Consider the following 21987-nt stretch of genomic DNA (forward strand, 5'->3'; position numbering starts at 1 on the left):
CCCTGATCAGCGGTCACATTTTCTGACTAAACTTTACAAGTCACTTGTAAAGTGCAGGCTGCCTAGATTCATAGAGAAAGAAGGCAGGCCTCTCCCTTGGCAGGAGTGTCAGCATCATGGTGTAAAATGGGACGCCTGTTGTGGCCAGCTGGACAATAGCTTTTAGCCACAGAAAGGAACTGGTGCCAGAATAGAGGCATGTGCTGCTTGTGTAAAAATTAAGAAAAGCAGAGCTATATTTTCTCAGTTTATAGATATAGCTTTAAAAAACTAGAATAAAGCCGGGTGTGGTGGCGCACGCTTGTAATCCCAGCGTTTGAGAGTCTGAGACAGGAGGATCGCTGTTCGTGGACAGCCTCAGCTATTTAGGCCCTTTGCCACTCATTGAGACCCTGTTTTGATAATAAAAAATAAAAAATAGAGTTGGGGGTATAGCTTGGAGGTATAATGCCCCTGGGTTCCATTCCTAGTACTGAAAAACAAAACAAAACAAAACTAGAATAAAAGGGATGGGTAGGGTTGGTAAAATGGCAAACACTTCTTAAAAAGTTCCATTTATTTAAATGAAGAACCCAAAGTGTGTGTGTGTGTGTGTGTGTGTGTGTGTGTGTGTGTGTGTGTGTTTTATGGTGCTGGGAATTGAAGCCAGGGGCATTCTACCTTCAATATATATACCCCTGTCTGATTTTTATTTTTTATTTGGAAACAGGGCCTTGCAAAGTTTCTGAGAGCCTAAGTTGTCAAGGCTGGCCACAAACCTGCGATCCTCCTTTCTCACCCTCAAGGACTGGGATTACAGGTGTGTGCCACCATGCCTGGCTCCCAAACTGTTTTTACATCACCGAATAGTTTTGCTTAGAAAGACCTTCTCTACTTCAGGATTACTCATCCACAACTCCTAATATTTCTAGTATTCTTATGGTTATTTTTAACACATCTGGAAATTATTTTGTTCAAAGGAGAAGGTAGGTAGATTATATTTTTCCCAAGTGACTAATCAGTTGGAAGAGCTTAATGAAAAACCACTTTATCCCTATTGGTTTAAAGTAGATGTATCTATTTTAGTATATTATGCTAAATATCTATGTATTTTGAGGTCTATGTCTAGACTCAATTATGTTTATCTACCTTCCTATCCTACCAAGATGGTGACCTGATCCATGAGCTGGGCATTAATTCAGAAGCACCTTAGCCACAGTCTCCTTGAACTCTTTAAGCCTCAGTTTGCTTTTCTGTGAGTTGGAGATGAATCTGTGTACTTTATGGATTATTCTTCCAGCTAAGTGTCTTAACATGCTGTGCAAATTTGCCCCACATGTTCCCAGTCTCTGTGCAGGCTGGTTTTCCTGGATGGACTTCGTGCTGGAAGTTCATGCACAGGATGTTTACTGGCAGTGCCCTGGAGAGCAGCAGCTGTGGAGAGGTGACCAAAGGAGGATGGGCAGAGGCAGGTGAGCATGAGCAACCTCAACCTCCTGGGGCCGAGCTCCCGCATCCCTGCATCCCTCTTTATACTCTAGTATCAACGAGTCCTCCTGTGGGGCCCACCATGGGGCTGCGGAGGTGGCTCTCTGCAGCAAAAGCCATCTGGAGGATCCGACAGCTAGTGTGCTCTCAGCACCCAGGCCGACAAGCACTTCGTTAAAGAGGGATCTTAGTTGTGCACCACAGTGTTCACCACCCCCAGCACCTGACTTGAAACCTTTTGATTTTTCTTCCTCCTTATTTCCAACACTGAGTAAAGAGCTATTCAGCAAAGGTTCACTCTGGAAGGCTCCTTGCCCAAGGCCCTCTGGCATGTCAATACAGTAGGCATCAGGACTCAGAAAACACATTAACAAAGTATACCTGTAAGCCGGGTGTGGTGGCACACGCTTGTAATCCCAGGACATGGGAGGCTGACACAGGAGGATCGCACAGTTTCGAAGCCAACCTCAGCTACCTAGTGAGGCTCTCAGCAACTTAGTGAGACCCTGTTTCCAAATAAAGTATAAAATAGGTCTGGGAGTATAGCCCAGAGATAGAAAGCCCCTGGGTTCCACCCCCCAGTACCACAAAATAAACCCGCGTTTTCATCTTTAATTTCTTTGAATGTGTGTGTGTGCACATGCATGTGTGTGTATATGTGTATATATACTGGGAATTGAACCCAGGGGCATTCTGCCTCTGAGCTATACCCTGAGCTATACTTTTTATTTTGAAACAGGATCTTGCTAAGTTGCTGAGGCTATCCTTGAACCTGTGCTCTTCCTGTCTCAACTGCCCAAGTACTGGGGTCACTGGCATGTGCCACCATGTCTACCTGTTGCTTTAGATCAGGAAGTTGATTTTAAAGGGGAAAGTGAGTGTGGTAACAAGACTATGGCATGATCACATGATTACAGTGAGTCATCTTAGAAAAGTATTTGCAGAGATGAAACAAAGTGAGGTCAACAATTTGCTTTTCCTTTTATTATAAAAGTAAAATAAAAAATAGCATTTATAAATTCAACATTTTTTCCTTTAAAGTATTTGATCTAAAAAACATATTTACAATAGCAAAATGCAGAAAAAGGGGAAAAATACCATTTTCAGCACTGATTGTAACCATGTTTAAATATTGGTAAGTTCACTTTTTTTTTAAATCACAGAGATAACCACATTAGAAGAAGCAGTAAGCCTTTTTTTTTATTGCACACCAAGTGACTCTCATTTTAAAATATCTCTTTTTGTAATCCTTAATCTGAATACCATGGTGTTGTGGATGGCTAGAAAGAACACCAGGTGGGGAGGGCCGACCCCCTTTAGTGATAGTGGGATGCAGCAGAGGGACCGCAAGGACAACAGGAAGCAGCTGTAATCCAGTAGCAGCAGGTAAATCTCAGGAAGCTACCTCACCCCAAGGACACCGAATTCAGCCCGGCTGAGCTGAGTTCAGCCAAGTGCCAGCACTGCTGGGTACTATCTGCAAGTGAACAACTACAATTTGTGTAAGACCAGGAAAGGAAGCCGAGTTCGGAAGGCCCTCAGTGAGATGCAGCGTGATTCAGGCAGCCGAGTTTCTGCTGAGCACTGCGGGATGCACTCTGCCTTCCTCCTTTTGGACAACACAGTGGAATTTGGGGACTTTGGTTTACGTGGTGTGGAAATTCGCCAGCAGGCTAAATTTTGCCCTCGAGAGGTCCTTCCTGCCCATAGTCGTGGGGCAGTTTGTTAAGAGTTAGCAAGGAGCTGCTGCTGGTCAGAGACTCCGTGAAGCTGAGCTTGCGGAAGGATGTCTCCACGCCGCTGTCACAGACGCTGTCGTCTCTGAGTGCATCTGTGGGAGAAAGGAGGAGCTCACTCGGGCACGGCCAGGACCAAGGCGCAGGCTCTGCCCAGGCACCTTGCGCTCACTGGGTTCCATGTCGGCCTCAGAAAGGCTGAGGACGCCTCTGTGGGCAGCCCGCCACCCGCTCCCACCTGCCACGCATCCCCTGCCACCCCTGCTCCTCGGTGCTTTTAATGGTGGCACCAAGAGCTGATGATATCACGGGACATTAGAAATGGCAACAATGTCAGATTAGGAAAATGTTTTCATATCTTCCTCTGGCAATCTAGCCTTCTGTTTATCAGATCTTTTCTGAATCCCCTTGACTCAAAATACACCTTTTTTTTCTAATTCTTAGAAATAAGGAGTATTTTTCCAACCACTGTATTACCTATTTTATAGTTGGGGAAACTGCTGAACCTAGATAAAATAAATTGGCAGCAGAAGTAGAAACTAAAAGTGAGCTCTCTGTCTGGGCCTCATTTGCAATCAAACAGTATGAAGAGCCCCAAAACGTTGGTGCAAGAAAGTAAGGTGATTATGATGAACATGCATTTATAGTGCAAAATTAACACAAGTTGTTTTTATTGAAAAGTATCCTTAGGAATCTGACCAATACAGATTTCTGAAATATATGTAAAGAGACACTAATCAAAATGCTATCTTCTGCCAGGCGTGGAGGTGCACGCTTGTAATCCCCGCACTTGGGAGGCGGAGACAGGAGGATTGCGCAGGTTCGAAGCCAGCCGCGCTGGCTTAAGAGACCCTGTTTCCAAATAAAAATAGGTCTGGGGAGCGTAGCCTGGAGGTAGAAGGGCTTCCAGGAACCCCAGTACCACCCCCCCCCAAAAAAGCTATCTTCTTAGCCAAGTGTGGTGGCACACGATTGTAATCCCAATACTTGGGAGGCTAAGGCACAGGTTCATGGTTAGCCTCAGTTACTTAGTGAGGCCCTCCACAACTTAGTGAGACCCTATTTCAAACTAAAGAATAAAAAATTGGGCTGAAGGTGTTGCTTGGAGATAGAATGCCTCTGGGTTCAATTCTCAGTACCAACACACACACAAAAAGCTATCTTCTTATGTTTCAAAATCCAATATTAAAATATATATGCAAGTGTATGTATATATGTATGTTTGTGTATATTTTTTGAGGGGGTTCTAGGAATTGAACCCAGAGATGTTCTACCTCTAAACCCCTTTTTGAAACAGAGTCTCACTAATTTCCTTGAATCTGAGATCCTTCTGTCTCAGCTTCCCAAGTACTGGGATTATAGGCTTATATTAGAATATTAAGACTCTGAGGACAGTACCATGACTATTGTCTTGGTATTTCTTTAATAATCAACCAATATTTATTCATATCTATCATGTACTAGAGACTTTATGGTAGATGTATTTTTTTTTCTTTGAATATTTGTGTAGAAGGAACACTGGGTCAGGAGACGGGAGATCTGAATTGTTTCCCTAGTGAATACATCCTTCCTTTCTGCAGTGTGCACGATGACACCTGTCCTGTTCCCCAAGGGAGGCTCCCTGACAAGGTGACATTGGCACTGAAAGTGAATGGCAGGAGCCAGCCACGTGGAGAGCTTTCAAGGGAAGAGGAAAGGAAGCTTCTAAGGCCCTGGGGCTGGATCAGACATTAGCTGGGGAAGCAAAGGGAACGTGTGGGAGCGGATCAAAGCAAATTCAAAGGGGTGAATGGGTAGAGAGGGGTCTTGGCCTCATCTTCCAGACCTGGGCTGGTGCCAGGCTCGCAGTGTGCCCCAGACAAGGATGTGCTGAATTGATGAACTATACCATAGAACGGGAGTCACATTATCCTAGGAGCTTCTGAGTGAGTGAGTGAGTGAGTGTGTGTGTGTGTGTGTGTGTGTGTGTGTGTGTGTGTGTGTTACTGGGGATTGAACCTAGGGGAGCGCTAACCCTAAGCTCTCTCTTAGCCCTTTTATTTATTTATTTTTTATTTTGAGACAAGCCTTGCTAAGTTGTCCAGGCTGGCTTTGAATTTATCATCCTCTTGCATCAGCTTTGCAGGTAGCTGGGAGTGCAGGCATGAGCTACTGTACCCAGCTCCAGAAACTTTTTTGTGGTACTAGGGATGGAACCCAGGGGCATTCTACCTCTGAACTACACTCCCAGCCCTATTTTTTATTCTTTATTTTGAAACAGGGTCTTACTGAGTTGCAAAGGGCCTCACTAAGTAGCTGAGGTTGGCCGCCAACCGTGATCCTCCTGTCTCAGCCTCCCAAATGCTGGGATTACAAGCGTGTGCTATGACGCCTGGCACCAGAAACTTTGAAAAGGAATCATAGCAGTCAGGTGTGATGGTGCACACCTGCAATCCCAGTACTTGGGAGGCTGAGACAGGAGGATCTAAGGTTTTGCAGTTAGCCTCAGCAACTTAATGAGGCCATCAGCAACTTAGGGAGACCATTTCAAAATAAAAAATTAAATAGGGCTAGGGATATAGCTCAGAGGTAAAATGCCTCTAGGTTCAATCTTAATATCGCAACACACATGCACACACACACACACACACACACACACACACACACACAGAGAAATTAAGAAAAAAAGGATCATAGCACTTGGGATGCAGGCACTGGACTGAGGGAGGAGGTCAGAAAGCCAACAAGGAGACTGGTCAGAAGAGGCTGTAGGAATCCAGGCAAGAAGTGAGGGCACACTGGACTGAGGGTTGTGCGGAGCAAGGAAACCTGGCGGGCTGGCAGTTGAGGTCCTTGGGCCTGATGGGCAATCCTTAGGCTTGGCCTTAACCTCCTAGAGGACAGCAGTTCTCTGACAGATGCAGCCAGTGCGAGTGTGGGTGTGTGAGGGCGCTGCATGGAGAGGAGGGAGGGCTGTGACTTCAAAAGGTGGTCACCAAGTACTGCACATGCGTGTCCCTTTTACTCTGAACTTTGTTATGATGTGTGAGATTACAGTGCACCAATGAAAGTATATTTTTTAAAAAAGGTCTTCATGGAGTAGGAGGCCAGGGGAGTGTGCTGTGGGAACACCGAGAGTGGAGGCTGGGGGGCAGGGAGTGGTCAGCGGTGCTGTGGAGGAGACGGGAAGGTGGCCTGAAGGTCACTGGTCTCTGATATGTGGGGACAGGATCTGGACTCTAGGGTTCAGAGAAAGAATGAAGGTGAAGGGGTGGGAAGAACAAAAAAACAATTCTTCTGTGAAGTGCTGCTGTGCAGGGGAACAGAAAAATTAGACTATTCCTAGAGGGGATGTGGGGTCCAGGGAGCATTTGTTTTCTCTTTTGTTTTTAAAGATGAAGAAATTGTAGCCTACTTACTAGGTGGCCCAGAGGGGGGAAAAGGGGTGGGGAGGTGCTGCTGATATAGGACAGAGACAAGAATTACAGCAGCCAGGCCTGAGAAGGGAGTGAGAGGACCCAGGGTGAGGCTGGTCTGCTGCTGGGCATACACGTGACCATGGACCCCTGGGAGGTGGTCAAGGGGCACAGGCACTGGCCAGGCTGGTGACTCGATGTGCAAAGATGGGAGACTTCTGGGTGAGTGTATAGGATGAGTAAGGACAGAGAGGGGACCGAGGGTTTAGGAACAAAAAGTAGGCAACAGTTGTGGCAGAATGAAATCAGAGAACCTCAGGACTTGTGGGCGTGCCGATTCCATTTCCTACACGTATATGTATTTTGGTGTGATGACAGATGGTGTCAATGCTGGGAGATAAGGTCAGGGGCGTGAGCATGGGAGAGGAGGCTGGAGGCAGAGAAGACTGTGGGGGCAGGGTGGGCGCATGGCACCTGTCTGTCACCTGGGTGCCAGTCCCCATTCTGCAAACCTCAGGCTCTACATTTTTCTCTCTGAATCCCCCCTTTTTTTGGTACTGGGGATTGAACTCAGAGGCATTCTGCCTCTGAGCTACACTCCAGCCTGTTTTGTTTGTTTTTGTTTCAAAACAGCATCTTGCTAAGTTGCTAGGAGTCTCACTAAGTTGCTGAGACTGATTTTGAACTTGTGATCCTCCTGTCTCAGCCCCCAGGTATTGGGATTTACAGGCGTGCGTGCCTAGCTTTCCCCTATTCATCCATCCATCCATCCATCCATCCATCCATCCATCCATCCATTCAATTAACTTTTGGTACTAGGGATAAAAACCAGGAATATTCTACCTCCAAGCTCTACCTCTAGCCTTTTTAATTTTTTAGTTTGAAACAGGAATTCACTAAGTTGCTGAGACTGCTCTTGAACCTGTGATCCTCCTGTCTCAGCCTCCCAAGTACTGGAATTACAGGCGTGTGTCCACTGCACCCAGCTTGAATCTCCTTCTCCTTAAATTTAAGAAGATGAGCATGGTAACATATGTCTGTAATCTCAGTATTTGGAAGGCTGAGACAAGAGGATCACAAGTTAGATAGATTCTCGACAATCTAGTGAGATTTTGTTTCAAGACAAAGCAAAATAAAAATTAAAAGGGCTGGAGTTACAGCTCAGAGGTAGAATGCCCCTGGATTCAGTCCACAGTGCCACGAAAAATAAATAATTTGGGAATCTATTTAACTTATATTTCAATGTAATGGACCATAGGAATGGTCCCCTTATCTGAACAGTGGTTTTAAGAGGGGCAGAGGTTGAAGCCGGGGCTAGACAGTCACACAGGAAAAAATACTCAGGAGATGATGAGAACTGGAGAGACCAGCTTGAGGGAGCAGGGAAATCTCTCCACTGCTCCTTCTGCTTTTTGTCTTTACCTATTTGCTGCCTTGTGGAGGGAGGCGAAGGAGGCAGGAAGGGGACCTGAGAGGTGCTCTTCACAGGGCTGGACGCCCCCGAGCTGCTGAAGGCCGTTTGGATCACTTCGATGGCTTCAGTGTAGCCCATCTGTTGCAGGGCCTCCACCAGCTCTTTGACTGTCCCCCCGGACACCTAGGGGAGAAGCAAAGAGTATGTTCTTATGTTCCAGCCTCTGTGCAGGCAGTACACCCGGACACCCATGCCTGCCCTCTTCAACACCATCTTGTCCACTCAGAGAGAGCAGGAAAGGTGACACTGGAGAGGGCAGAAAGGAAAGAGTCTTAGAAAAAACAGTCTTTGAGTCTAGTTTCCTGTTTCAGCTCAAAGACCTCTCAGGAAATCACAGCAAAGCAGTCTGTCTGTCTGTCTCTCTCTCCTCTCTTACACACACACACACACACACACACACACACACACACACACACACACACACACTGGTAGGGAGAGATGGGGGGAGAGGGAGAGAGAAAATAAGTGCTGAGGCAGTGAAACTGTACCCAGAGTGAAGCCTCACAGCGTCCCTGTGTAAGCCAAAGCTCTCATATCCACTGAGAGACAAGAGCTAACATGACACTTTCAACAGAAAATACTTTCACTGTGTGTTTTTCTGCCTCTTGTTTTTAGAAGTGGAAGCAGCACTTGGAGTCATCCCACAAAAGGATGCTCTGTGTCCGGACACATGACTGGGCACTCGTGGGATCAGGATGATGTGTATGTTGGTTATTGTCTCTCATGTTTGCTTAGAGGATCACAGTTTTGTGATAGCCATGACCCTCTCAGTAGCAGGAAGTTTCCGGGTCTTTGAAAACAGGAAATATCTCATAGCATCTGAAATGGCCTTCTTGGGAAAACAAGCCCCAACCTGGCCTGGGTCCCTTCCCAGGTCTTGGGCAATGATTACTTTTCACCTTCAGAGCTAAGGGACAGAGAAGGCGCTTGTACCCTGACTAGTGATAGAAACATGGTAAATTTATATAAAAGCGATAAACTATGTAAGGTGACGTTACCTCATAGTTGTCCATAAGAGTTTTAGAAGGAGCAGGACTCAGCCGGAAAGCATTATTAAGTATCCCCAGGCCCAATTTCTGTGCCAGAGTAGCCCAGTTCTTGTCTGGATCGGGGATTTCCAGCAACTTGTAGAGCTGCAGCTTTGTGTCTTCGGTCAGCTGTTTTATGTCTCCTGAAAGAAATGTGGAAGAAACCACGTTGCTACCATATCGGAGGCTCTCCAGTGGGTGATGGCCCAGTCTGCGAGCCTGCAGCTGCCCGGCCCAGCCGCAGAAGGATGCATTTGAGAAGCTGTTTCCACCACAACTTACCTTGTTCCTGTAAATCATCAGGTTCAAACACTGGCTCATATGGCTTCCCATTTAAGATGTCAAATACCTGTTGATGAGAAAAACGTACAGAAATGTTATGTTGTAAAAACGCTCCACAGCTGTGTCAGTTTTCCTGGTGACCTGTGAGATGACACCAGGTCACTGGAGTGGGCGGGTTCTCTGTGCTCTGTGAGGCCTGGGGCAGACCAGGTGACAGGGTACAGGGAGAATTGATCCCTGCCAGGGCAGCTCCGCCCAACACAAATGGGCCACTAGGAGGTGCACAAGCAGTTTTTAATGTTTAGCTGCACCAGCTCCTAAAAAATCCATTTAGTAGAGTGGAGGTCTGTGTGTAGCCCAACTTCCCCCACTGGGTCCCCAAGACCTTGTGCCTGTATTTTGCCTTACCATCTCAGTTCAGGAAGGCTTTCAATCTATTTAATATGCTTATACTTTTGGAAATCTTCAGGAGAATTTCCAGTTTATATTTATTTATTTGCTAATTTATTTATTTTTGTGGTACTGGGGATGGAATTCAGGGGCATTCTAGCTTCCAGCTACACCCCTAGCCCTATTTTTTATTCTTTATTTCGAAACAGGGTCTCACTGAGTTGCAAAAGGCCTCACTAAGGAGCTGAGGCTGTTCACAAAATACGATCCTCCTGTCTCAGCCTCCCAAATGCTGGGATTACAAGCATGTGCTACCATGCTCAGTTCCAGTTTATTTGTATGTTCAGAAATCACTCACTCACCTAAGTCTATTAGAAGCCTAATGTGGTGGTGCACACTTGTAATCCCAGCATTTGGGAGGTTGAGGCAGGAGGATTGTGGTCAGCCTTAGCTACTTAGTGAGACCCTTTGCAACTCAGTGAGACCTTGTTCAAAATAAAGGATAAAAAAATAGAGCAGGGGTTTGTAGCTAAGAGGTAGAATGCCCCTGGATTCCATCCCTAGTACCACAAAAATAAATAAATAAATAAATAAATAAATAATGAAAAATCACTCACTTAAGTTTCAAACAAAGGCTAGCACTTGCCCTACCGTGAGGAACTGAGGCGGTGACAATGCTGGCGCTCTTGGGTGGGGAGCTCTGGCATGAATCATGTGCTCTCTCTTTTCTAACCTCCCTTGCGTCTCAACTCTGATCTGATCAGGAACACACTTTCACACTCTGAGAGCACAGATGACCTAGATCTTTCAAGGATAGGCTTTTCAAGATAAATATAAAGTTGGCTCTTGATGAGCAGACTTCCTTAAAAATGAAAAGCACCTTCTTTGGGGAACAGAGCATCAGGGAGAACATCTGTTCCCACACTTCAGTCCTCTGGCTCCCTGGGGAGCAGCTATTAGTGGGACTGAGCAGCCCTTACCTGCCAGTTGGCAGCCATATCCAGGGGTGTGGTGCCAGGTACCACCCCTTCATCCTCTCCATCTTTTTCCCAAGAGTCGTCCAGGTCATAGAGAGGCTCAAAGTTCTCCACTAGGGGGTCTGCTCCTGCCAAGTCAGGTGACACAGTGTTAGGTAAACCTAGATCTCGCCCACTTCCAACTGCCTACATGGGTCACATCTTCAAAGGCAAGCAGAGTAGCTGCTAGAGGTAACTGACCAGATACTTTTTAATGCAGAAGACACATTTTTACTAGAGAATCAAAAGAAAATTTTTTTGAAGATTTAAAAGAGTTTATTGAAAAGATAGAAATACAGCCGGGTGTGGTGGCGCACACTTGTAATCCCTGTACTTGGGAGGCTGAGATAGGAGGATTGCGCAGGTTCGAAGCCAGCCTCAGCTACTTAGTGAGGCTCTCAGCAACTTAGTGAGACCCTGTTTCCAAATAAAATATAAAATAGGTCTGGGAGTATAGCCCGGAGGTAGAAAGCCCTTGGGTTCCACCCCCAGTACCACCCCCCAAAAAAAATAAGATAGAAATACAGAAGATAGTTACAGCCTCCTGTTACCCACGGGTAACATGAGGGGGTGCTTCAAAAGAAATCACCCAAGAATTTTTTAAAATTCGAATTTACTTTCACTGTAAAGGTGTTTTAATAGCCTATATAGCCAAAGTGTTTTAATATCCTACATATCTATTATTGAAAATAAAAGACTTTATAAGCTGGGCATAATGGTACATGCCTGTAATACCAGTACCTAGGAGGCAGAGACAGGAAGATTGCAGGTTCAAGGGCAGCCTTAGCAATGTAGCGAGACCCTGAGTCCAAAAATAAGAAGGAGCTGGGCGTGGTGGCACGCGATTGTAAACCCAGCATTCAGGAAGCTGAGACTGGAAGATCGTGGTTTGCGGACAGCCTCAGCTACTTTGTGAGGCCCTCTGCAACTTAGTGAGACCCTGTTTCAAAATAAAGAAAACAAAATAGGGCAGGGGGTGTAGCTTGGAGGTCAAATACCCCTGGTATTCGACCCCCAGACCCCCCCACAAAAAATAAGTAGGGTGTGCATGTATGCCTCTACCACTCTGAACTTCAACAAGACGTATGGTTACAATGCACTAGTAAAAAAATTAAGACAATAAAAAGGGCTGGAAGTGTAGGTCAGAGGCAGAATGCCCCTGGGTTCAGTCCCCAGTACAACCAACCAACATAAAACATAAAAAGGGCTGGTAGCATCACTCAGTGGTAGAATGACCCTAGGTATGAGACACACACACACACATACATACACATGCACACACACACACACACGGACACACAAAGACTTCAAATAGTCTGACTTTCACATTTAACTCTATAGTATGTTTTGTAATAGAATGATGCATCTTTGACCTGAGGGCCGGTGGACAGCAGTTGAGTCCAGGGCACACTCTCTCAGGACTAAGGTCCTAAGGTTCAAGTCTAGGCCTGCCAATTCTCATTTCTCACTCTCTTCTCTCGCTCATGCAAAAGGGCAAAGATGCTTGATGTCTGCTGATAGCATGGCTACTTTTATTCCTGGGGACAGCAGTGCCTGGGCCATGATCCTTAAGTAAAAAAAACAGCAACAGAAACTTCTGCGAGGATGTGTACTTACTGAAAAATTTAGGGCTAACAAATCTTGGGAAATCTAGTCTCCTCTTTAGCTTTTAGCAAGAAAGACTAGAAGGAGAGTTACTTCTGAAAGGCTTAGAGACTATTCTCATGAGTGTGTTCAGCCTGATGTCTCATGAACAGCGGATGAGGACTTTGTTTTTATTTTGCTGGAGGAACGTTTGAACAGCCACAGAAGGGTCTGCATGCCATCTCTTGCTTTTGCTCTGCCAGACCTCGCCCGATCCATGAAATGTAAGTGCAACTCCACCATGAAAACAGCAGAGAAATTAAGATGAATGATTTATAGCCCTGAAGACTGGAGGGCTCAACCCTATCTGCTCCTTAAGTGGCCTTCTAATGTTGCTGAGCTCAGGACAAAGCTTTCACCTGAGTGTCTTTATGGCACAGAAACTGGCTTCTCTTTCTCTCTAGTGCACAGGCTCTCACTCTTGCTCTCTCTCTTTTTTTCTTTCTCATACAAGGACTGAACCCAGGGGCATTCTGACTCCATGGTACACCCCAACTCTATTTTATTTTCTTATTTTGAATCAGGGTCTTGCTAAGCTGCTGAGGCTGCTCTTGATCCTCCTGTCTCAGCCTCCAAGTGCTGGGGTTAAAGGCATGGCCTTCACGCCTGGCTCTTGCTATTGTTTCATGGGATTCTGAGAATTTCAGAGAAAGCATTTCTGAAAGGCTTATAGCAGCTTCTTGTCTAAAGGCACTTTTTTTTTTTTCCAGTACTGGGGATGGAACCCAGGGGCATTTTACCTCTGCGCTACACCTCCAGCCCTATTTTTTATTCTTTATTTTGAAACAGGGTCTCATTGAGTTGCAAAGGGCCTCCCTAAGTAGCTGAGGCTGTCTGAGAACCCAGATCCTCCTGTCTCAGCCTCCTGAATGCTGCGATTAGAAGCATGAGCCACCACACCCGGCTCTGAAGGCATTTCTTCCGTATAACCAGTGACTTCATACATACTGCAGCCAAGGCCTCTATCAAGAACTAGTTTGACAAAGGAGAAAAGAAAAAATTATTTGGGGTATGATTTTACCTGCCAGAAAAATATGATGCCAGAAAGATATGTTCTTAGGAGGGTACCTTAAGTCCATTCTGTTTTTCTAACTTTATGAAGCATTTACCTTCTAAAACAAGTTTTATTTTTTTTTTTAAAAAAAACCTCTAGAGTAAATCAGATATGTCAAAGGAGGCTTGAGGTCCCAATTTCATTAAATATATATTTTTAAGGTTCTAAATAATCAAGGCACTGGAGACTCAAAGATGAGCAGAAATATTTTTCTGTACTTCACAGAGAGTTGAATGGAACCCCAACTGCAAGCGCATAGGCAAAGAGGGCGAGGAGCCTGGTGAGGAGACAGTTCAGAGGGCTGGACTTTGGGTATGACCTTGCTTCAAAATAAAGAATAAAAAATAGGGTTGGTGGTGTAGCTCAGAGGTAGAATGCCTGGGGGTATTCAATCTCTAGAACCACAATAAATAAATAAATAGTTTAAAATTTTTTCTTCTAGGCACTTGATATGATCAGAGACTATCAGAGATCTCTATCAGGAATTAAACTCTGAAATCAATTGCTACGTGAGTCAACCTAAACAGCCCAAATCCAATAAAAACAGATGAGTCAGAAGAGTAAAAGCTACTATGGCCATCAGGGCAAAGTCTAGGATTACTGGCCCAAATAGTACCTTCATGATGGTTAAAAATGAATGTGCTAGCCGGGCGTGGTGGCACACGCTTGTAATCCCCATGCTTGGGAGGTGGAGACAGGAGGATCGCCCTAGTTCAGAGCCAACCTCGCTGGCTTAAGAGACCCTGTTTCCAAATAAAAATATAAAAAATAGGTCGGGGAGTGTAGCCCGGAGATAGAAGGGCTTCCAGGAACCCCAGTACCACACACACACACACACACACACACACACACACACACACACACACACACAAATAGATGTGCTAGCCGGGCATGGTAGCACACGCTTGTAATCCCAGCATTTGGGAGGTTGAGACAGGAGGATCGTGGTTTGAGGACAGCCTCAGCTATTTAGTGAGACCCTTTGTAACTCAGTGACACCCTGTTTTAAAATAAAGAATAAAAAAAAGAATGCTCCTGGGTTCCAGTACTGCAAAAAAAAAAAAAAAAAAAAAAAAAAAGGAAGGAAGGAAGTGCTATCTGATTTCTATTTACCTGCACTTTTCTCAGTGGCAGGCTTGAGGTGTAAGGATGGCAACAGCACAAATGAAGTTGGGTTTGCACTTTGGGCAACATTTCCATTGATGACCACCACCAGGCCACTTACCTGCTGCTTTGAGAAGAGCTGCCAGCTTGGTGGACCCTCTCCCGGCCGCTATATGTAGGGGTGTAGTTCCATCATATGTGGTGCTGTCCACGTGGGCATCACCCTAAAACCCAGCCCATGCAGAGAAGGGTTAGTGGAAGGTTCTCTGACCCTTTTGTCTCCATACTCCCCCATCTGCCTGGTCCCTAAGGTCATACTGCCAGTGCAGTGGCTACGTTGGGCTAGCTCTGCTGATGAGGAGCCCGCCAAGCAGAGAAGCTAGGCAAGGGGAGGTGCTTCACTGAGGTCTCACATAAATGTTAAATAAATAGAGCTGAATGCAGGGAGATAGGTGGTTACTGACATTATTCTTTGAAAAGGACGTCCCTCTATCCCCTTTGGGAAGTGAATGCAGAAGCACAGGAGTGTGTCCTTCACCTCCAGGAGCAGGCAGCCGGCCAAGGAGACGTCGTCCTGCTCCACAGCCAGGTGCAGTGCCGTGCGCCCCGACTTCTGCTCCTGAGCGTTCACGTCGGCCCCAGTGGCCAGCAGCAGCAGCAGGCACGACAGGCTGCTGCTCAGCACGGCGATGTGGATGGCATTCAGACCTATGGCCCAAGCACAGGAACAGTCACAGGTGGGGATGCTGCGCACAGACGGCCTTCAGGGAAGCTGAGAAGAATGGCAAAACTGGATCCCAGGAAGGGAAGCCAGCAGGTGTCAGTGCTCGGAGTGCTGAGTCTCTGCTCTGGATATTCCATCCATACAGACTCTATAAGTCTATTGTTCTGCCCTTACTATCCACAGCTTCCTCTTATGCTCTCAGGAGACTCTGAGAGTAAATAAACACTCTCAGAATAAAGGATGCTTTATACAGTTCAAGACCAGTGTTTGCTTAGGCCTCTGCTTTCTCCTCCTACTGACTAACCATCCAAATCATGTTTAAGAAAGGCATTAGCTATGGTGAGCAAGAGAAATTCCCCTAAGATACAGAGAACCCTGGTGACTAAGGAAAAACTTTGGATGGGAATTGAGTAACACACATGTACTAAATACCAAGTGGTTGTCTAGGAAGCGAATAGAGAAGGCTGCACTAACCAAAGCGCTTGTGTCTTACCTTCCCCGTTGGGGTGGTCGATAAGTAGTGCTGCCTTCTTGTGCTTGAGTAAAATACTGAGAACTGTATCATGTCCTTCTTTGGCAGCTAGGTGCAAAACAGAGTTACCCAAGCGGTCCAGCAGGCTCAGGTCGGCCCCAGCTCTCAACAAGTCCTCTACCACGTCTTCCTGCTCAGTGATCACTGCCAAGTGCAAGGGCGTCTAGGTGGAGAAGGGGCAGGACAGTCACTAGTCAGTAGTGAGCATCGTAGCCATTACTGCGGCATGGGAGTCTGAATGCAGGGCCACTTTCCAGATTATCTTCTGACCATGGCAAAGGAGCTCCTGTTCCATACCAAATGCTAATGAAACATGGGCACTGGATGAACACTTAAGTCATTCAGTAGTTTGGATTACCCAGGATGACTTTTACATTTACTACCCTCATAGCTAGCTAGCTAGCTTGCTTTCTTTCTTTCTTTCTTTCTTTCTTTCTTTCTTTCTTTCTTTCTTTCTTTCTTTCTTTCTGCGGTATCAGGGATGGAACCCAGGGGCATTGTACATCCAAGCTATACCCCTAGCTCTACTTTTTAGTCTATTTATTTATTTATTTATATTGGTGATACTAGGGTTCCTGGAAGCCCTTCTAAACCTCCAGTCTACACTCCCAGACCTATCTTATATTTTTTAATTTGGAAACAGGGTCTCTTAAGCTAGCGAGGCTGGCTCTGAACCAGCACGATCCTCCTGTCTCCACCTCCCAAGTGCAGGGATTACAAGTGTGTGTCACCACGCCCACCTAGTCTTTTTATTTATGTATTTATTTATTTATTTATTTTTGGTGGTACTGGGGGTGGAACTCAGAGGCTTTCTACTTCCGGGCTACACTCCCAGACCCATTTTATATTTTATTTGAAAACAGGGTCTCACTAAGTTGCTGAGAGCCTCACTAAGTAGCTGGGGCTGGCTTCGAACCTGCGCAATCCTCCTGTCTCAGCCTCCCAAGTGCGGGGATTACAAGCGTGCGCCACCACGCCTGGCTTGTCTTTTTATTTTTGAAACAGGGTCTCACTGAGTTGCAAAGGGCTTCGCTAAATAGATGAGGCTGTCCGTGAACCGCGATCCTCAGGTCTCTGCCTCGTAAATGCTGGGATTATAAGCGTGTACCACCATGCCCAGCTCTTATTTTTTATTTAGTCCTGTCATTACTATTTTACTTCATCTAGTAGTAAATTTAGTTCTTTTGAGTTTCTAGTAGGAATCTGTCTTCAGTTGATGGTCCTGTGTGTTCGCAACACCAAATAGAAGCTATGGTTTTACTGAAGAAATTTAAGTAAATGACCCAACAGAAACCAATTAACAAAGGCACCAACACTCCATATTAACACACACAAAAAATGTACTAAATTTAAAAATCCTTCTGTGTGGACTGGCTTCATGGGGCTGGTCATTAGAACTTTCCTTCCCCATTTTGTAGGTGTTGGAGGATTCCAAAAGCATAACCAAGACTAGACAACTTTTTCACTAAGGTGGTTCACATGAACAAAAACGCCTGGTTGCTGGTGCCTGGTTGCTGGCACCTAATAGCAAAATAGTCCACTGGACTATGCTGCCCACAAAGGGCAGCACTAACCTCACCGCTTCTGCAACTACAAATGATATGCTGTGAAAACGATGTGTTTTCAAAAATAAGAAAGACAAACACATCCATGAAGGTATTCTTTCAAACAGTTGGGCCACTGGCAGAGAAGAGTGTATTTTTTAATACAAATCAGTCTATTTCACAGGCACCTAACTAAAAAATCCATACTGTCTAGTGGTGATTTGTTAAACGCCCTTTCAGCAGCAGGTAGGTCACCAACATCTCACCGGCCCAGGTGGCCACAGCTTTATGGGAACTGGCAGGGTGAGGATGTTCCTGGCCATCTAAATCAGTTACAGAGATTCCTTAATACAGCAGAAACAAGAGATGATTTTTTTTTTTTGGTGCCAACTTATCATTCTTCCTTATTTCTTTCATCTTCTATGACTATAATTCTGGTTTGAAATGGAAAGATGTCTTTAAAACTTTTGGTGTTGCCAAGAACCTTCTTCTTAAAAATTAGTCAGCCAACAAAGGCTGTGTTAACTAATCAGTATTTTCTGAAACGCTATGGGAAATGAGAAAAGGAAAGAAAATGAGATTGTAAAAAACAATAAATTATATTATGCCATTCAGAAATTAGGAATTGTCTTTATTTTTATTATTATTATTATTTTTTGGTGGTACTGGGGTTCCTGGAAACCCTTCTACCTCCGGGCTACACTCCCCGACCTATTTTTTATATTTTTATTTGGAAACAGGGTCTCTTAAGCCAGCAAGTCTGGCTTCGAACCTGCATGATCCTCCTGTCTCTGCCTCCCAAGCATGGGGATTATAAGCATGTGCCACCACGCCTGGCTATTTTTATATATATATATATATATATATATATATATATATATATATATATATATATATATATATATAGTGTGTGTGTGTGTGTGTGTGTGTTACTGAGTTCCTGGAAACCCTTCTACCTCCGGGCTACACTACCAGACCCATTTTTTATATTTTTATTTGGAAACATGATCTCTTAAACCAGAACGGCTGGCTTCGAACCTGCGCGATCCTCCTGTCTCTGTCTCCCAAGCGCGGGGATTACAAGCGTGCACCACCACGCCCGGCTTAATATATACTTTTTCATAGCATGTAAAATCTTGGTATTGAACTCCTCAATTTAGGAGATCCTCCTGCCTCAGCCTAATGAATAGAAGGATATTTGGCACATACTACCAAACTCAGCTTGGAGAGCTATTGAGATATGCACAAGAGAGTGCCTGTAAAACTAGAGAGATCTCATGAAGACATGGGGTATTTCAGTATCAATGTCTTGGCTTTTATACTGTGCTAGTTATACAGCATGTTGCCATTTGGAGAAGCTGGGTAAAGGGACCTCTTTTGTGATCCCATCAAATATACCAGGCTCTCTGACTATAATTTTGTAATCTCTATAAATCTATAATGATATCAAATTAAAAAATGAAAGAAAAAGGTTAATGCACGATAGGAAACTTATATATAATGTAGATTGTGAGAGTATACAATTTTATCTATGTATTTCAAGTGCATATTTATATGTAGCCAATACTTGAAAAAAGACTTTACCTCCCAACAAAACAGTCACATTTCAGAGTAGGGCTAGAGAACTCAGGCATTGCCAGGGTAGGCAAGTTTGACTGCCTCCAAATATTTTTTCATTATTTTAAGAACTATGAATATGATATACGTATAAAAATTAAAAACAGAAAAAATACATGCATGTTTTATGGGACATACACAAAACAATCCTTTCAAATGTAGTGAAATGGTTGTTGTCAGTGGAAGGAGAATGGAAGAGAAGAATATGGCTTAATGACAATATTTCTAGAGAAATCCTAGCTCTATGCACTTGGACTATTTTGAGTATGTCTCTAGAGTGGGTGGGAGAGGAATTTGATCATGACAGATGGTCACAGAAATGTGCTTTAAAGATTAGTTAAAGGTATTTGAGGGGAATGTTTAAAATAATTGCCAATGAATTCAAATTACTTAGAGAACTGTATCATTTCCTGCCAAGGACAATTACCAAAAAAACCTTTATAGGAGACACATCTTAGTGGTTTCTAGTTCTCAATCAAGTTGCCACTGGGAGGGTGTTTGCTGCTGAGAAGGCACCCCAGGGTCTCCAGAGTGGTGGTGGGATGAGACAAAAGAAGCTGGGTTCTCCAGAGGGTCCCTAAATTAGAAGGAGTAGCAGGATCCATGGTGGTGTTTTCAGAGTTTTTGTCTCTAGTGCATAGGATACCTCTATACACATGACCAAATGATACAAAAAGGAGTTTAGCACATAATAAATCAGAGCTATTAATCCTGTTGTGCTGTGTCCTTTGCAGGTCCTATTTATAAACAGAAAAACAAGTACTTCCTTGAATCTGACCCAGAGACAATGGAGGAAAGTAGTCTTTGAAAGGAGGACTGAGAAACTACATCTTTCCATATACGTTTTTGGATCCATCTATTTCTGCTGGTTCAAAGATAATCAATCTAGAAATTTGAGAGAATCAGACTTTATGGTTCAGATTACTTTCCCAATATGAATGCTGTCCCAAATGATATAAAAGCTTGAAGAAAATAATTCATCTGGAAACATCTATTTCCAGATACAAATCTCAGTCAACATTTTAGTACTGTTGGAGTACATTTTAAAATGTGAAAATAAAAATAAATAACTTAAATTAATAGATTTAATAGTTGAATTTAAATTGGTAAAGTACATGCTCAGTATGTGAGAGGGAGGCCCTGGAGTCAATTCCCAGTACAAAAAAAAAAAAGAAGAAAAAGAAAAAGAGCAAGTGTGAACTGGAAAAGATACCTATTTTAGGTAATTATACATGTAGATGATCACTGACTATATTTTTGCAGTGACAGATACATATACTTGAATCAGAGGTCCAAGTGCACTGACCATCCAGGCCATGGAGGACTAGGAAGACACTGTGATGCAAGAGAACAGAAGAAGAAAGATGGACAACTAAGAAGAGGGCCAGACCAGAAGACTAGTGGGGCAGGGGAAGGAAGTGGGACGGGAAAGTGTTCATGAGAGGGGAGAGGAAGGAGCCTGGCATGCCATCTTGGCCTTGGGTTCTGGCTCCTGATGCCCTGCTCCCAGCCTTCAGATCTAAGTAGTTTCCATGGCTTACCTCGCCCCCAAATCTACACATCCCCATCAGTGAGCTCACTGAGTCTCCAGCTAACCTCTTCTTGCAATGTCAGCAGCTTCTGTAAAAGAGTCCCTCGGTTGTTTCTTAACCTACCTATTTTCTGTTTAAATCTCCCTTGGGCAAAACTCTGTTGTTCCTAGTTTGCCTCATTTTGGTCTTTTTGTTTTGAAAGACACCTTTTCTTCCTCAAACAATCTTTTCACCTTTTGTATTCTGATTTCACTGCCCTTTATTTGATATTCATTTAACCTGGATGTTGTCAAAGCACATTTCAGTAGATCTCAAAATTCTTAAAGTACTGGCTTTCAAACCTAATTTTTTACACTTTTTTTTCTTGACAGATGTGATATTTTTACTCTAGGCTCTCCTTCTAAAATGTAACTCCTTGATTTCTAAAGTTTAAAGTTTGCCCTTCCCCAGCAAGATACTGAATTTCAGTATAGATGATTGCTATCATGCCCATAGATAAAAGGATATCAATTCATAAAATGACATTTCCAACTAATAGGCTTTTAGGATTACCTACAAAGTTTTGTTGTACTTTTGCTGTTAATATTACCAGAAGTGGCATATACACATATAAAATAAAAACAGCTTCCCTCCACCCGCAACTATGAGTTTTTCTCAGTTGTCTCCGTGATTTTTGCTTACCTGGTAAAGATCATTTCTCATGTTGATAATTTCATCACAAATCAAACCAGATGTCACTTCTAGCAGGTCCCTCACAAGCTGAGCATGAAGATGGATGACGGCTAAGTGTAAGACACTGGAATAAAAACATAGTTTCAGTATTTGGCCTATGTATTAATGAACAAAAGATTTCTCAAGAAATGGACTTGCAGATTGAATCTGGTTTGCATACCAGTTTTACTTGGCCCTAAAATGTTCTGAAACTGTACAGTGTTCTGATTTGAGGTGGAATGCTCTCTCAGAGGCTCTGCCCTTCCAACCTACCTCCTGAGGACAACTATACTCATGGTGCCTCTCTGGCCCAGGAGCATCTATGTCTGACCCCCTGAAGTATAACAGCATGTAGGCTTCAAGCCAGAGGGGCCTAGCTTACATCCCCACTCTACCTTTGCACCATGCTTTTTGGCATTTTCCCCTCTACCTTTTCCTTGACATACAGTCGGTGCATGGAAAAATGAATGCCTGGCACTAGGAGTTTTTCAGAATGATTCAGTTACCTAGCCTTGCCACCCTCCTCCAAAGTACAGTGTGGTGGTTTCTTAAAGATCTTCCTAGATCCCAGGAGGGGAGAAGGGAGACAGGCTTTTAACTACTGGGGGGGGGTACTCTTAAAGCAAACTTCTGAAGAAATGAAGTGACCCTCTATCTCCCCACCTCGCACCTTGCTCCACATCCAGTGACTATTTCTCCTGATGGGAACGTTTCTGGTCCCCTCCTCTACCTGTACA

The 21987-nt window shown here is 44.3% G+C and overlaps 1 protein-coding gene across 1 annotated transcript in view; it reads right to left on the reverse strand.

Moving 5' to 3' along the window:
• Positions 1-3140: 3140 nt before the first annotated feature.
• Positions 3141-21987, reverse strand: part of NFKB1 (nuclear factor kappa B subunit 1) — a gene marked incomplete at both ends in the record, with an annotated part of 117378 nt that continues 98531 nt past the window's right edge. The window contains 9 exons of the mRNA XM_080697182.1: positions 3141-3298; positions 8021-8195; positions 9071-9243; positions 9383-9449; positions 10753-10877; positions 14712-14814; positions 15129-15298; positions 15808-16009; positions 21221-21335. Coding sequence (XP_080553308.1) covers positions 3141-3298; positions 8021-8195; positions 9071-9243; positions 9383-9449; positions 10753-10877; positions 14712-14814; positions 15129-15298; positions 15808-16009; positions 21221-21335 — 1288 coding nt within the window. The remainder of the gene's footprint in view (positions 3299-8020; positions 8196-9070; positions 9244-9382; positions 9450-10752; positions 10878-14711; positions 14815-15128; positions 15299-15807; positions 16010-21220; positions 21336-21987) is intronic.

This window comes from Muscardinus avellanarius, assembly GCF_963383645.1.
Source record: "Muscardinus avellanarius genome assembly, chromosome: 6".
NCBI classification, from domain to species: domain Eukaryota; kingdom Metazoa; phylum Chordata; class Mammalia; order Rodentia; family Gliridae; genus Muscardinus; species Muscardinus avellanarius.